Here is a 14,501-nt window from a genome sequence, read left to right as displayed (position 1 = left end):
ATTCAAATGCAATACTAAATGGTTTTTTTCTTTCACACACAAAAATATCCAAAGCTGCTGAGTGAAAAGGTCTTAATATCTTTTACAAAGCAAGGATAGGATATATACACCATAGATATGAATTCCATCTTTTGAAAGAGTGACTATTAGATCAGTTTGAACTGCTGTTTGGACATTTCATCTGGAGTAGTCCAGTCAGTTACAGTCTCTCAGATTTTTTTTACAAAGGAACTGGTGTAGTGTCTCATTAACAGCAAACAGCTCTGAGAACATTTGTGACTGAAGTATATCAAAGGGTCTCCTACATTCACTGCTCACTAGGTGAACAAGTTTAAACATGCTACACACCTAGTTGCTGCTGTTTTGAAATATTGGTAACTCAGGAATGGATTTCCTTTCCTATACATACCCTTTGGCAGTTTTAAATAAATATATCTAGCACAGCATTCAACTGCACTTGATCCCTAATGAGTTCTTGGTGGCACTCTGCTTGCAGGTGATAATCTGACAGTCTTTCAAAATAGAACCTGATTAAATAAAAGCAAATCCAAGGACCATACTTCAGACAAGTAATGTGCTTGGCATAGCACTGTCTGACCCCAAGTTAAGCCACCTTCTTTATAAGGCACAGTGTGATGAGCAGGTTATAACATCCGACATCCATTTGTGTGTAATTATCATCAGTCTCCTCCTCATGGGGTTGCTCTATTATTTCAATTTACTCAAGTGAATCCTTTTCCAGTAATGTAAAATTTAAAATGCATGTTATCGTTGTGCAGATTCTTGAAGTAAGCGCTAAATGAATAGGGGAAAAGAAAAGGAAGGCACTAGAAAGAAAAATAAATCAGTATCAGGAGAGAAATAATGAGAATTAATTTGCCAGAGTGTGCATTTGTTAGAACTTCCCCAATGTGTTTTTTTTTGGGGGGGGGGAGAGGGGAATCCTTTGTTGGAACAATCTGAAAAATGTATCAGCTTACTTGAAACTCCTTTCCAGGGAAGGTTAGCTCCATTCCTGTTCTTGATGTACTTTTTATTCATGTACAGTCGCCCCTCCTAATGTGCAGATCTGAGACCCGGGCCCTTGAATATATATGGAGGGGCAACCTCCGCTATTTGCAATGGTGTGTGCACAGCGGTGTGCACCATTCAAGTCTATAGGGCTTGAATGAGTGTGAGCCTCCATTTTCACGGGGTGGTGGGTCCAGAACAGATGCCCTGCGAAAACAGAGGGCCAGCTGTATTTTTAAATGGAGCCAGCATGGTATAATCATTTTAGTATTGGAATGGGATTTCAGGAAACCAGAGTTTGTATTCCTGCTCAGCCAGGGAAACTTGTTGAATGACCTTGGGCAAGTTATACCCTCTCAGCCTTATGAAGGCCATAGTAAGCCTGCTATGATTTAATCTTGTTTAGATGGTAACCCTAAAATAGAGTTGCCACAAAATGGAGATTATCTGAAAGCACAGAACAGGAGGAACAACCAACAATTTTAAATAGTGTTTAAACATTGGTTATATGTTTTTTTTATCTTTACCTGTTTTTTAATCTTGTGAGCTGTCATGAGTCCCAGTTTTGGGGAGAGATGGAACATAAGCCAATCTGCAAAAAAGCAGTTCTCAAATTGCCTTTGATGACAGAGGTTTATCCAGAAACAAATCTAATAGCCACAGGTACTCTAAGTCTGCATTGAATAAATTGCCCCATAATAGGTTAAGTAAAAGATTCTTGAAGTAAGCGTTAAATATTCTTTGATCAGCTCAAGTAACTTTCAGTAATTGATAACACCTGCTGGATGAGAAGAAGGTGAAAGCTAGCACCTAAGATGTCTTTCTGAGGGCTGAACAACTGAACGGTGTTACAGTCTATTTTTTTTTACCTTGACATTAGTATAGGTCACTCAGGTGAGAGAGATGCTAACTCACTGAAGATTTGTGCATCCTGTTCTCTTGATAGTTGATAACTGTTCTCTTTCTCTTAAAATATCTGAAATAACACTATTATGGGTGTTTTACATCATACCACACATTGTTTCAGAAATGTCATTTTATTTTAGGCACTGAAGACTTCCACCAGCTTGGGGTTTAAAGTTAGATATACATTGGTTAGAAACAAAATAACTGATGCTTGTATTTTTCTTTCTTTCTTTTTTTATGGTCAGCTATTTTCTATTATCTGAACATCAGTGTGGCAACCTAAATCCGTGTGAAGAAACATCCTTGTTAAGATGAAGCTACAGTCTTTAACCAGTCATTTTGTTGCAATCTGTTTCATATTCTGCCTGACAGGTAAGATGACCTCTAAGCTGAAACCTACTAATAGCATCTGAAAAAGCTCCAGGGTTGCTGTCCTGTGCGCACTTACATATGAGTATGCTGCATCATTAAATTGAGTGGGTCTTGCCTAAAGGATTGTATTGTTAGGTGAGAACTGACAGACTAAAGCAATGTTTAACAGGTTTAATCAGTAAATTATTTTACATCTTTATATATTTGCTGAGAGCCCTATTTTATTTTATTGTTTTACAATTTAACCCCTTTGATTTGCTTGAGTTTGGAAGCCATGACTTCCAGCATTAATGCAGACTAAGGTCTAATCTGCACTGTAGAAATAATGCAGTTGGACATCACTTTAAGTGCTGTAGTTCCATCCTATGGAATCTTGGGATTTGTAGTTTTACAAAGGTTTCTGTGCCAAAGCATGTTAGTGCCTCAGAAAACTACAAATCCCAGGATTCTGTAGGATGGAGCCATGCCAGTTAAGGTGTGACAAACTATTTCTACAGTGTAGATATACCTTCGGATGTGACTGCAGAAGGAATCACAGCCAAGTAATTCTCTGTTTAAGCAGTACCAGTCATGAATCCCTGGGCCTGACATGATATCAGTACCTGTTCTTAAACCACATCCTTAGGAAAAATCTTCTCAGAAACTTATAATACAGTATTGCATTAAAAGCAATTAGAGTAATTAGAAAGGGGGGAGAAGGATAGAATGGAGAAGTTGTTGAGAAAAAAAGTGTTCATTGTAAAATGGCAGAATTTTTAAAATGTATCACTTGTATATGTGGTTTAAGTACTTATATACCACTTTTCAGGTATTGCAGAAGATTTAAAACAATGATGATTAAACTGTCCTTTATGGTACAGAATAAGATTGTGGATATAAATACCTATTAACTCTGTGGCTATACAAATTGGGAGAAAGGTGCGTTGAGATGTTGCCCCTTTCTGCCCTGGTTGAAGACTGCAGCAACCAAACGCCACAGCCTCCAGGAGGCCTGAAAAGAACCTGCTCCCGGCAGGTTCTTTTAGCCCAGGCGTGGGCGCCATTGTCACACTCACATGCAATGATGACATCTGCACGGCACAGCATTGTTTGGGTGCTGTGCCATGTGGATGTCATCATCATGTACCTCATATGGACGGGTGCATGGTAGCGTTGCTGGGCATGTAAACACTCAGCCCCTGCACAACCCTGGTTCTGGCCCAGGCTGGCACAAAGCACCTGTCTGTTGAGCCCCTTAGAGGTGGAAATCAAATGGTCCTCCAGATATTATTGGACTAAGTCCTAGCATTTCTCAGCATTCACTACTCTGGCTTATGCAGCTTGGACTTACAGTCCAGCAACAAATGGAAAAATGCAGAAGATTAAAATCTTATGTGTATGCCTAGCATGCTAAGTTTGTAGTTAAAAGAAATAAATTTTACATTTGAAACCTATCCAGAGGTTAAAGTTCATTGAGATTACAGTTCTTTTTACACTTGCTTGAGAGACCTAGATATAAGTAGACATGCCTAGGATTGCACCATCTAACATCCCAGAACTTCAAACATTATTGTACTGTGCAGGATAGGTCCCAGAGACCATTCATCACATCTGATTCTGTAAAGGGTCTTCTGGAGTTGACTTTTCAGTTAATTTGCAATAAAGGAAAAGAAATTGCTGGCCCTGATGAACTTTTCTCTCCTATCACTCTTTCCTTGTGTTTCTTTTTCCTCCTACCCGATTGCCAAAGTGATATTAAAACTGGCAGATTTTTTTTTGCTATTTTCATAAAGACAATGGCTTCTTTAAAATTATTTAGTGCTTAATCTTTTTATTATTATTATAACCAGGTCCGAGGTGTTCCAATGCAGCAGGGAGTCCCGGTGAGTAATAGCCAGGGGACCTCTTGATTTGCTTCTGAACAGATACATATTGTATGCATAGGGAGCACTGAAGGGACTTATAGACAGATTCTTTGTAGAGATGGAAAGAATATTGTCAAATATCTGCAAAATCATCAAAAAACACCTATTTCTCGAGGGCTGGGAAACTGTCTAGGAGAATAATGGACTGATGAGAATTTCACATTTTGGGCCTAGCTGTGTGCAAAATATATACATTTTTGCATAACAGCATATTTTGCACAAGAAGTACCCCTTTCTGCACTGAAAATAATATTTTATGCATACAAGACAGTTTTTTTTGTAGGGGGGGAATTGTGCAAAATTTTCTGCAAAATAAGTCCCAAATTGCAAATAGTCTTCAAAAACTGCACTGTTTTTGAAGACTTTCTTGTAGTGGGAAGAACACTGTTCTCATTACTCATTGTTTCCTCTGAGAACAAATTGGTGAACAATTTCATCCCTAATACTGTTCTGACAGTCCTGATTTCAGTATGCTGTAGGCTGTTTAGTAGATTATGATGTATCCAGACAGTGGAATCTGGCAGTACTCTAGCACTAACTACTGCACTTATTCAGAGCCACAGCTGAATAATCCTTTAATTATTCTTTTTAAGTTGGTAGCCATAAAAACATATGTAAGTGCACTGAAAGAATCTGTGGAAAATTCTAGTACTACATAGATTTAATGGGCCTATTCTGTTTGGACTAGCAATAGGATTTAAGACACAGAATTTAGAGAACCCTCCACCCCACATAAATCAAGATTATGAATATTTCCAGTATGGAGATTTGGAGAGACTACAGAATTCTTTACTGCACTGAAATTTTTAGTGTAATGGTCTCAGTATTGATTCACTATGTTTAATATGAAACAATTTCCTTAATTTGAATTATTTTTAAGAATCTAAATTTTCAAAATACAATTAATTAGCAGTTTTCCTATGTAGTATTTACACTGACTTATTGATAATCTTGATTATTGACATACTTTTTATGCATGTTTCCCTCTTTTTTTAAAAGAAAAGATTGAGGATTATTTTATAGCCTAATACTGTTCTTCCTGAGAGCTACCAATTCACTGTTGTGCCATGAATGTCATATCTGTTCAGTTCTTTTGAAATCTGCATGCACCAAAGAGCAACAGGTAGACATTCTTCAAGATGCTATTGAAGAGTCTGAATATATCTGCTTCAAGCTGGTGCTCAAGGAGGTTCAGCCAATCTTAAATTCTTTTTGTTAGGATTCATTTTGTTCCTAATAACGAGACAGATAACCCTGGGCAAATCACACATAATCTTTAGTAATCCATTCTTGCAATGCCATTCTGGCACTTTTTAATTTAATAATAGTTGTTCCTGAAGAAAACCTCAGAAAACCTTTAAGAAAGTAATTTTCTCTCTTTCTCTTTTTCTCTCTCAACTTTGTTTGAAGTACGTGATATCCAAGGACTCACAGTCTATGTACGAGGTAAGTTGCTGTTCTCCAACTTGCAAAATGAGATTGCCCAATTATCTACTAATTTTGTTTCCTCAGAAGGTTGTGCTTAGCTCAAAAACAAGGCTCAGCACTCTAGACTAGAACACAAAAACATTTTAATTCAGCTAACAGTGGTGTCTTATGTCTACTCAGGCATACGTCTTACTAAATTCAATGAGGCTAAAGGTGTAGGGGATCCATATAACATAGTAGGCATAATTTGTTTAAAATATTTTTGAACTGTTCTTAAGCCATTCTTAAGCCATATTTGTGAACTGTTCTTAAGCCAACAATAATAGGAAAATGTTCCATCTGTACTATTTCTGAACAACAATACCTATTTTCATCTTCTAATGTAAAGATGTGTTCTACCTAGAGATATGCTGATATAAAATTGCAAAATTGTACATAAATGTACTTTGTTCTGGCAAGAATGCAACTGAAATTAAATTACACAATGAAAATTATATCACAGTTATTTTTTTTATTTTTTTTAAAAAAATCATAACTCTTGTCAATGGGAAAGCTGTACCTGTTTGTATCACCAATGGTCTTCAGTAGTTTGCTAGAAAAGCAACAATAATTTGTGTTTCAGATAACTGATGGTTTGATATCACCTTCACTTACTTGTTTTTTCTCTAACATATGGCTTTTCATAGTGTTTTCTGTAGTCAATGGAGAAAAAGAGCAACAGCTTACTGAGTTGGGAATAAAGGGACAATGGCTTTTGAGCACTTAAAAAGATGTCTCTTAACTTAGGTACCAGTTACTCCCCCCCTCCTTTTCTGGCAGCATGGCTTTGCGGAAATGATTTTATATTTAATGTATAGATAGTGTGTGTGTGTCTTAGAGAGAAAGAGAAAAATGTGTATGTGGGGGGAGAGAAATAGACTGAGTATACACATATGTATAGTTCTTAAAAAACTGGATTTTCTGAAAATGAAGGTTGCAAAATGCTACTTCAGAATTTCACTGTCAACATGTCAGATAATGATTTCTGAACAGACCTTTTAGTGTTAAAGAATCCTGTGAAGATACTTCTCTTTTTAAAAACTTGAGTAGCTTCTTTTTTTCTTCTTCATGCTGGGAAAGACATTTCTTTGAAAGCTGTCTAGACACAATAATGTTGTTGTGATTACATTCCCAATAAAAGCTAAACGGATCAATTTTTTTTTTTTACTTTTAAAAGCAACAACCTAAACTGATAGTATATGTAATGAGCATGAAGTTTTTCTAAAGCAACAGATTTGGCAAGGCATATTAAGTATACAATTTTTACAAAGTTCTTGCTTCTCAAAATAAAAAGTGGGCAACTGTATATGCCAGATATATGCTATCAATTTTTCCGAATCTCTCAAGAAATAAAAATAATGATGCTTGATGAAGTTAAAGAACAACTAATTATTCTGTGTGACCATCATCTTCTGAAATATTGTAATATACTTTATTGTATGTATGTATGTATATAGTTCCTTTCAGTTCACTGATGGCAGATGTTTGGGCTTCTTTCAAACCATTTATATTTAATATGATATCCTTTCATTCTACTTGAGAAGCCAATTCTTGCACAACCAAGCAGTTATTCAGAGACTGGAGGCAGACATTCTGGTTTCATATCTTATGTAAGATTGTTTTGACATTACTGCCTTCTCATCTTTGAACATTTTCCAGAGCCTATTTAAAATGATACCGGATACTGGATTGCAATCAATTCTAAATTCAAATGTTGGTTACCATGAAACTGGAAATAATTGTAATATTTTTAGCTGATGCAATTTTATATTATTTATTTCATGTAATTATTTCTCTGTTTGGTACATTATGCTTCCAAGCTTGGAAAGGAGCAAGCAGGCTGGATTTAGTCATTCAGTTTCCCCCTTAACAATTATTTACTTTTGTTCTGTTGCTAAGGGATGGGAATAATGTGGACATAGTTTGCCTAAAGATGCAGAAGGTTGGCATTTACTGTCAGAACATGGTACAGCTGAAGTTTGCTACATACTGAACATTTTTTGTGTAATCTGGGGTGTTATTGCCAGTTGACATATTTTTAGCTCCAGAAGGTGTTTTTGAAAAAATGAGGTGGATCAGGTTCCTATAATAGGGATAAATAGAAAGCTACTGTCATGTCCTACCTGGAAGAGACTTCCGCATATGGGGAAGTAGAAGGGGAAAGCCAGAAGAGGCTAGCAGCCCTATGCTGGAAAAAGTGCTTGGACACATCCTGTGTAGAGAGGAAGAGTTAGGAAAGGGAGTTGGGGGCTTAGCTACCAGTACTTCATCTTTTGGAGTGTTGTAGACTGAAATGACAGCAACCAAAGCACAAGAGAGACCTCTGCTAGCCTTAAAAAGGAAGTGCTGGGGTAATTAGGCCAGTTATTGTGAATTACACATTTTAAATTAACACAGGCAAACCTGTTCCTTTGCTTTAAAACTCCTCCATAATATTCTTGGCACTGTATGACATTCACTTCCCTCTTGTTTCCTGGAGTTCAACTTGTTCTTTGAACTATTCTCGCTGGTGAATCATTGACTGGCATTTGACCATCCTGTAGCTACCTTTTGTGCCGAGATCCTTGGCTGCCTTAATCATGCTCCAGTTCTTGCTGGTGCTATATAGATAGGGTTGCCATTTGTCCTGGAAAACACCCAAAGGACTAAAAAATGTCCCGGCTGGCGGGAAGCTCATCCTGCCCTGCAAGCTAAGGTTGTTACTGGACAGGAGTAGCATTGGCACTTTGTTTTTGCATTCCCTCCCCCCTTTCCCTGAAAGGCTCAGAAGGCAGAAAAGGAAAGAAAATGAGCAGAGATGGCCTTGTATTGTGTGGTGAGTGTGTCGGGGGTTTGAGCCTAGGATTAGGCAGCATGGTGGACCTTCATTTCCAAACAACCTCAGGAGAGTAAAGGGACTTGATCTCTCAGATTTTAAGTACACTCACCTGGGCACTGTTCCCCTGACAAAAAATAGCTAATTACTGAATGGACAGAGCTGCATTTATGTGGAAGTACAAAGCAATGCAGCACAAGGTATAACTTGCCTGGAATTCTCTACATTTTCCTTAGAAAATTTTACATCACCATCATATACCATAAATATACCTTTATATATAGGAAATATACCTTTCCTATAATCAGGGGATCTGTTCTGGAACCCCCACATATTGGAAAAACGCATATACTCAAATCCCCTTGGTTTTTATGACAGTACGCTGTGGTGCACACACCATTTTGTCCTCCCAGACTTGTTGTATTCTGGATATGCACTGGCAATGTACATGTGGTGTAAATGATTGTTTCAAATAATCTATGTATTTCCCTGATAACTTGCAATGATATTTTTGAGGCTTTTGCTAAAATTGATGCCATTGGCTAAAATGATATTTATATTTCTTTTTAATTAATTGCTTTCTTCCCAACAATCCCTTAGCTTCCCTTTTTGCCTTCATTACTGAATATAATATGATTGCAATATTGGTTCATGAGAATAAAGGCCATAGGAAAACAAAAAAGCCACTAAAAGGAAACTATCACTCAGAACATTGTTTGTATTCATTCAATTAAGGTGACCTAATTTAAGTGCTGCTTCATTTGAGATGCAAACATCCTCCTAATCATCAGCATGTACTATCCAGAGTGTAAAGAGATTCACTTGAAAGATCCTCTGTATGCAGTCCAGGAACGATTTCCATCATTTCCAAAGGTTTTATTTATCAGCTAGCCTGTTTCAAAAATACATTTCACATTTTCTGGCAGAAAGTTCGACAAAACATATCCTAACAGCAAAAATGGGTAGCAAAGTAAATTAAATAGCATGCATTGCTGAGAACTTGGGAAAGATGCTACAAACATTAAGCATCTCACATCCGATGACATAGACTACAGTTAATAAAAACTTATGTTTTGAAAAAGCGGATTAGTCTTTCAAGTGCTGTAGGACTCTTATTGCTATTGTTGAAAAAGACTTATACTTTGGAAATTATAGCCATTATAGTAATTATTTATATTAACATTTTCATTTTTAATTTAATGCCATTGCAGGCTTTCTAAAGGCTTAGGACCTCTATTTGTTTTAAAAGAATGTACAGTTCTAGAAATAATCTTAGTCCAGTGGACCCTTGTTATACGCTGGGGTTTGGTTCCAAGATCCCTCGTGGATAACAAAATCCGTGGATGCTCAAGTCCATTAAATATAATGGCATAGCAAAATGGTGTCCCTTATAAAAAATGGAAAATCGAGATTTGATATTTGAAATCTATACTTTTTTGGAACATTTTCAAACCGTGGATGCTTGAATCCATGTATAAAAAATCCATGTATAAGAAGGGCTGACTTCATGATGAAAATGAGATCTATACAGAAAATGCAGAGCGTCAGTATTTTTCCATATTTACACATCTCTATAAAGTTCATGAGATGCAAGGAAGAGATAAGGACAATTTAGTCCAGCTGTCTGTTTAAACAGCAGCCAGTCTGCCACAAAAAGAAGGCATTTCTCCACTGTTCGACATCATTTTAAATGCTGTAGCTGCATCCTATGGAATCCTGGGATTTGTATTTTTACAAGGTCTTTTCTGCCAAAGAATGCCTGTGCCTCACAAAACTACGAATTCCAAGATTCTGCTGTATTAACAGATTAATACAGGGTGATTAAAGTGGTATCAAACCGCATTATTTCTAAAATGTACATACAAGTCATTGTATTCCCTATTACCATGTATGGATGTGAGAGCTGTTCAGTTAAGAAAGAAGATAGGAAGAAAATCAGTTCATAGGAGATGTGGTGCTGGAGAAGAGTGCTGAGGATTCCAGGGCAGCCAAAGGACAAACAAGCCAGAAACCTCCCTGGAAGCCAATATGAAAAAACTGAGGCTGTCGTACTTTGGACACATCATAAGAAGCAAGGACTCATTGGAAAAGACCATAATGCTGGGAAAGGTGGAGGGAAGTAGGAAGAGAGAAGGCCACATGCTAGATCAGTGGTTCCCAACCTGTGGGTCGGGGCCCCTTTAGGGGTCAAATGACCTTTTCACAGGGGTCACTTAAGACCACTGGAAAACACATATTTGCATGTAGCAATAAAAATAATGTTATGGTTGGGGGTCACCACAACATGAGAAACTGTATTAAAGGGTCGCGGCATTAGGAAGGTTGGGAACCACTGTGCTAGATGGATGGACTTTATTAAAGAAGTCACAGGTATGGGGATGCAGGAATTAAGCAGAGCAGTGAATGACAGAGGGTCTTGGAAATGATCACCATGCGTCGAGATCAACTCATGGGCAGTTAACAACAATAGTGTCCAGTCATCTCCCTCTTATTCATGTTCCCCAGCAGTTAATATTCCCCTGGTACTAAAGAGAACTGTATATCTGTTGTGATTGGAAGACACTAATAGCTGCATCCTCCAAGATTTTTTAAAAATACAGTCCCCCTTTCAAGCTGTTGAAGTTGGCTTCTTCCTAATTATCTAGCAGAATGCAGTATACTAACTACATTTTGCAAGGAACATGATGGAATGTTTCATTCCACTGAAGACATTTAGAGAACAACTGTTGGAGGCAAACAATTTTAATTTTGCCTTGGTTTTGCAAATCCACTTCTGGCAGGGAAAAATTTATCTCCTTTGTCTTAATATGCAGAGATGACTGCAGAGAATTTTCAGTGCTGATTGAGGAAGTATTCTTCCCCTGCAGTAACAGTTTGCTTCTACAAAGTGCAGTGTACTGTATAAAATTATGCATGGTGTGGAAAAATTAGAGAGGGAAAATCCCCCTCCCCATTTTTATTCTGTAAGCTGAAACCATCAATTGAAACTGAATGGGAGAGTCAAGATTTTTAAAAAATCTTCTTCACATAGCCCAACTGTGAAATTTGCTATTGCAAAGTGGAGGCTAACTTGGATGGGTTCAATAAGGAATTAGTCAAATGCATTGTAACATGTTTTGTTGCTTGGGTGGGATGATGCTATCCCACTCATGTTTTGTGGATGATTTTTATGAACAAAATGTTGGACTAGCTATGAACTGGTTTGGTCCAACATAGTTCTTCTTATAAATGTTACTGTAGCCCTTCCCCTGGGCCTGGGGAGACCAGGACTGCTCCTTCCTCCAGGTTTCCATAGCAAATATTTACCATAGGAAGGAGTGAGTTTTGGGAGCAGCCAACAAGAAGGCCCTCTGCCTTGTTCCCACCAAATGAGTCTGGGAATGTGATAGGGTAGTGAGGAGGGTCCCTCCAAATGATTTTAAAACCCTAATGGGTTTAAATAGGAGGATATGGTCCTTCAAATAGCCTGGACCCAGGTTGTATAGGGTTTGATACATCAAAATCAGCACTTTGAATTTTGCCTGGAAATGGACCAGCTGTTGCATTGGTGCTGTTGCAACAAGGGAGTTGCCAGACCAAGGTTAACAATTTGATTGCAGCTGTTTGTGCCAGATGAAGTTTCTGAGCACTTTTCAAAGGCAGCCTCACACAAAGTGTGTTATAGTAATCCAAACAGGATGTAAGCAAAGTATGTACTTGGACTACACCCTTATAGTGCTGCCATTCCACTTTAACTGCTCTGGCCACCTCCTGTTGCATTCTGGGATTTGCAGTTTAAGGGGAGCATTTAGAATTCTCAGCCAGAGAGCTCTTAGGTATCACTGGACTACAACCCTCAGAATATAATAGGAGGCAGCCAGAGCAGTAAAAGTGGAATAGCAGCACTATAAGAGTGTAGTGTGGTAATGTGGTAAACTTTAATTTGTTTACCTTCGTCCGGTCCATTACAGCTGCCAGGCACTGATTTAGCATAGGAACACTTCCTTAGAATTAGATGGAAAGGAATAGTAGAGCTGGGTAATATCTACTTTTGGGATTCTACCTAACCCCCAAACCCTGGACAGCCTCTCCCAATGCTTTCATATAGACGTTAAATAGCATAGGGGATAGGACTGAATCCTGGGGGACACCATAGGCCAATGGCCAGGGAGCCAAATAGAAATCCCCCAGCAACACCCTCTGAGAATGCCCTTCTGGGAAGTGGAGCCACTGTAGAACAGTGCCTCCAAGCTACATCTCAGAAGGATACAATGAGCGATGATATCAAAAGGGTCTGAGAGATCCAGCAGAACCAACAGGGACATACCTCCCATGTCCATGTCCATGCACAGGCCATCCACTAAGGCCACCAAAGCAGTCTGTCTCATTACCAGGTCTTAAACCAGACTGAAATGGATCAGGATCATATGTCTTATCCAGGAACTCCTGGAGCTGAGAAGCCACCACACGCTCCAATGCTGTGCTCAAAAATCAGATGTTAGAGATCGGCCTCTAGTATTTTAGGATCCAGGGAAGGGTTTTTTTTTTCCAAAAGAATTCTAGTGGGACCCTGCATTATTGAAGAGAAGCATGTATTTATTTCCCTTACCCACTCAATCAGTCTTACTCCAACATGTTTAATTAGCCAAGAAGAGTGTCTAGTACACTTGTGATGGCTTTCACCTCTCAAAGGATTCTGTCCACATCCTCAGGCTGCACAGATTGAAAGGTATCCATCAATACTTTGACAAGCAGAGACGAATGTTGCATCCACTAGAACTGTATCAATTCTGGCATCTGAGTAAGAGCAAATCCAGTGGATTTTATCTACAAAATGGTGGGCAAATTCTTCACAGAACAAGGTGCTGAGTGGCTTACATTTTACTCTAGACCAGATCATAACAGATCCCTGACCATTCAAAGTAGCTCTGCTGAATGGTTGTGTGTGTCAGGGTCCAAGACATGGGTGGTCTGAATTCCAAGGCAGCCTGCAGGAGCTGGATGGTCAACTCAAAGACTCTAATGGGCCAGAGGCAGGAGGTAATGTCAGGAAACAGACCAAGGTCAAAGCATAACAAGGCAGAACTCCAGGAGTCCAATAGGCCAGAGTCAGGAGACAGACCAAGATCGAAACGCAGCAAGGTTAGCAAGACAAGGCAAAATGCAACCACAACAGTTACAGGCAGCACAGAAGACTGTGTTGCTGTGGCAAGGGTTGAGAGGCCAATGCAGCCCTTAAATGGCTGTACCCCTAGCTTCTCCAGCTGCCCTGCATGAGTAGAGCCAGCTGTGTCTATTGTCTTAGCTCTGATCCATCCAGGAATCAAGCAGCTCAGGCTTAGTCCTGCAAAGACTTTGGCGGCAGGACTCCAGCAGCCAGAAGTCCCATCCTGCAACCCTTAAACTGTGCAGCTTCAATAGTTCTAAAAAAAGAGCAACACATGTCTTGCTGCTTTTATTACCCCATTGTAGGTCTTCAGATAGATTTTAGCTGGACTCACCATGGTCTTTCTAGCCTCCATCTCATTTGTTTCATTGATGCCACTTCCTTAGAAAATCAAGGGGCTGATTCAACTCCATTATGTTAGACAGCTTGCTTATGAGACATAGTGTCAACCACCCTGGTCATTTCCCCATTCCAGAGAGCAAATAGGGCTTCAACATGATCCCTTGTCAAAGCAAGAGTGAACTCCCCAACAGCCACCAGGACTCCATCTGGATCCATAAGGCTCCTGGGATGGATCATCTTAATTGGTTCTCCACCCATGTGGATACTCTGAGCCCCAGAATGTCTAAACCTGACCAAGAAGTGATCTGTCTATGACAACAGAACAATAGACAGCTCCTCCATTATCAGATCACTATCCTCCTCCTTCCCCCCCTCACATGAGTGGGGCTAGATACCACTTGGAACAGACCCATAATTGTCATGCTGGACATGTTGTCCTGAGCCACTCCTGACAAGGTAACCATAGTATGGATATTGAAGTCCCCAGCATCACAAACTGTGGGGATTCCAAGACACCCCCCCCCCGCAAAGATCAGGT

At 39.0% G+C, this 14,501-nt stretch overlaps 1 protein-coding gene across 1 annotated transcript in view; it reads left to right on the top strand.

The window, feature by feature from the left end:
- Nucleotides 1–14,501, top strand: part of CNTN1 (contactin 1) — a 219,719-nt gene that overhangs the window by 139,213 nt on the left and 66,005 nt on the right. The window contains 3 exon segments of the mRNA XM_042469611.1: nucleotides 2,163–2,289; nucleotides 4,119–4,151; nucleotides 5,604–5,643. Coding sequence (XP_042325545.1) covers nucleotides 2,229–2,289; nucleotides 4,119–4,151; nucleotides 5,604–5,643 — 134 coding nt within the window. The 5' untranslated portion in view covers nucleotides 2,163–2,228.

The sequence above is a fragment of the Sceloporus undulatus genome, chromosome 5, assembly GCF_019175285.1.
Source record: "Sceloporus undulatus isolate JIND9_A2432 ecotype Alabama chromosome 5, SceUnd_v1.1, whole genome shotgun sequence".
Lineage (NCBI taxonomy): Eukaryota > Metazoa > Chordata > Lepidosauria > Squamata > Phrynosomatidae > Sceloporus > Sceloporus undulatus.
The sequence above is the reverse complement of the archived record's forward strand: the minus strand, read 5'-3'. Positions and strand labels throughout refer to the sequence as shown.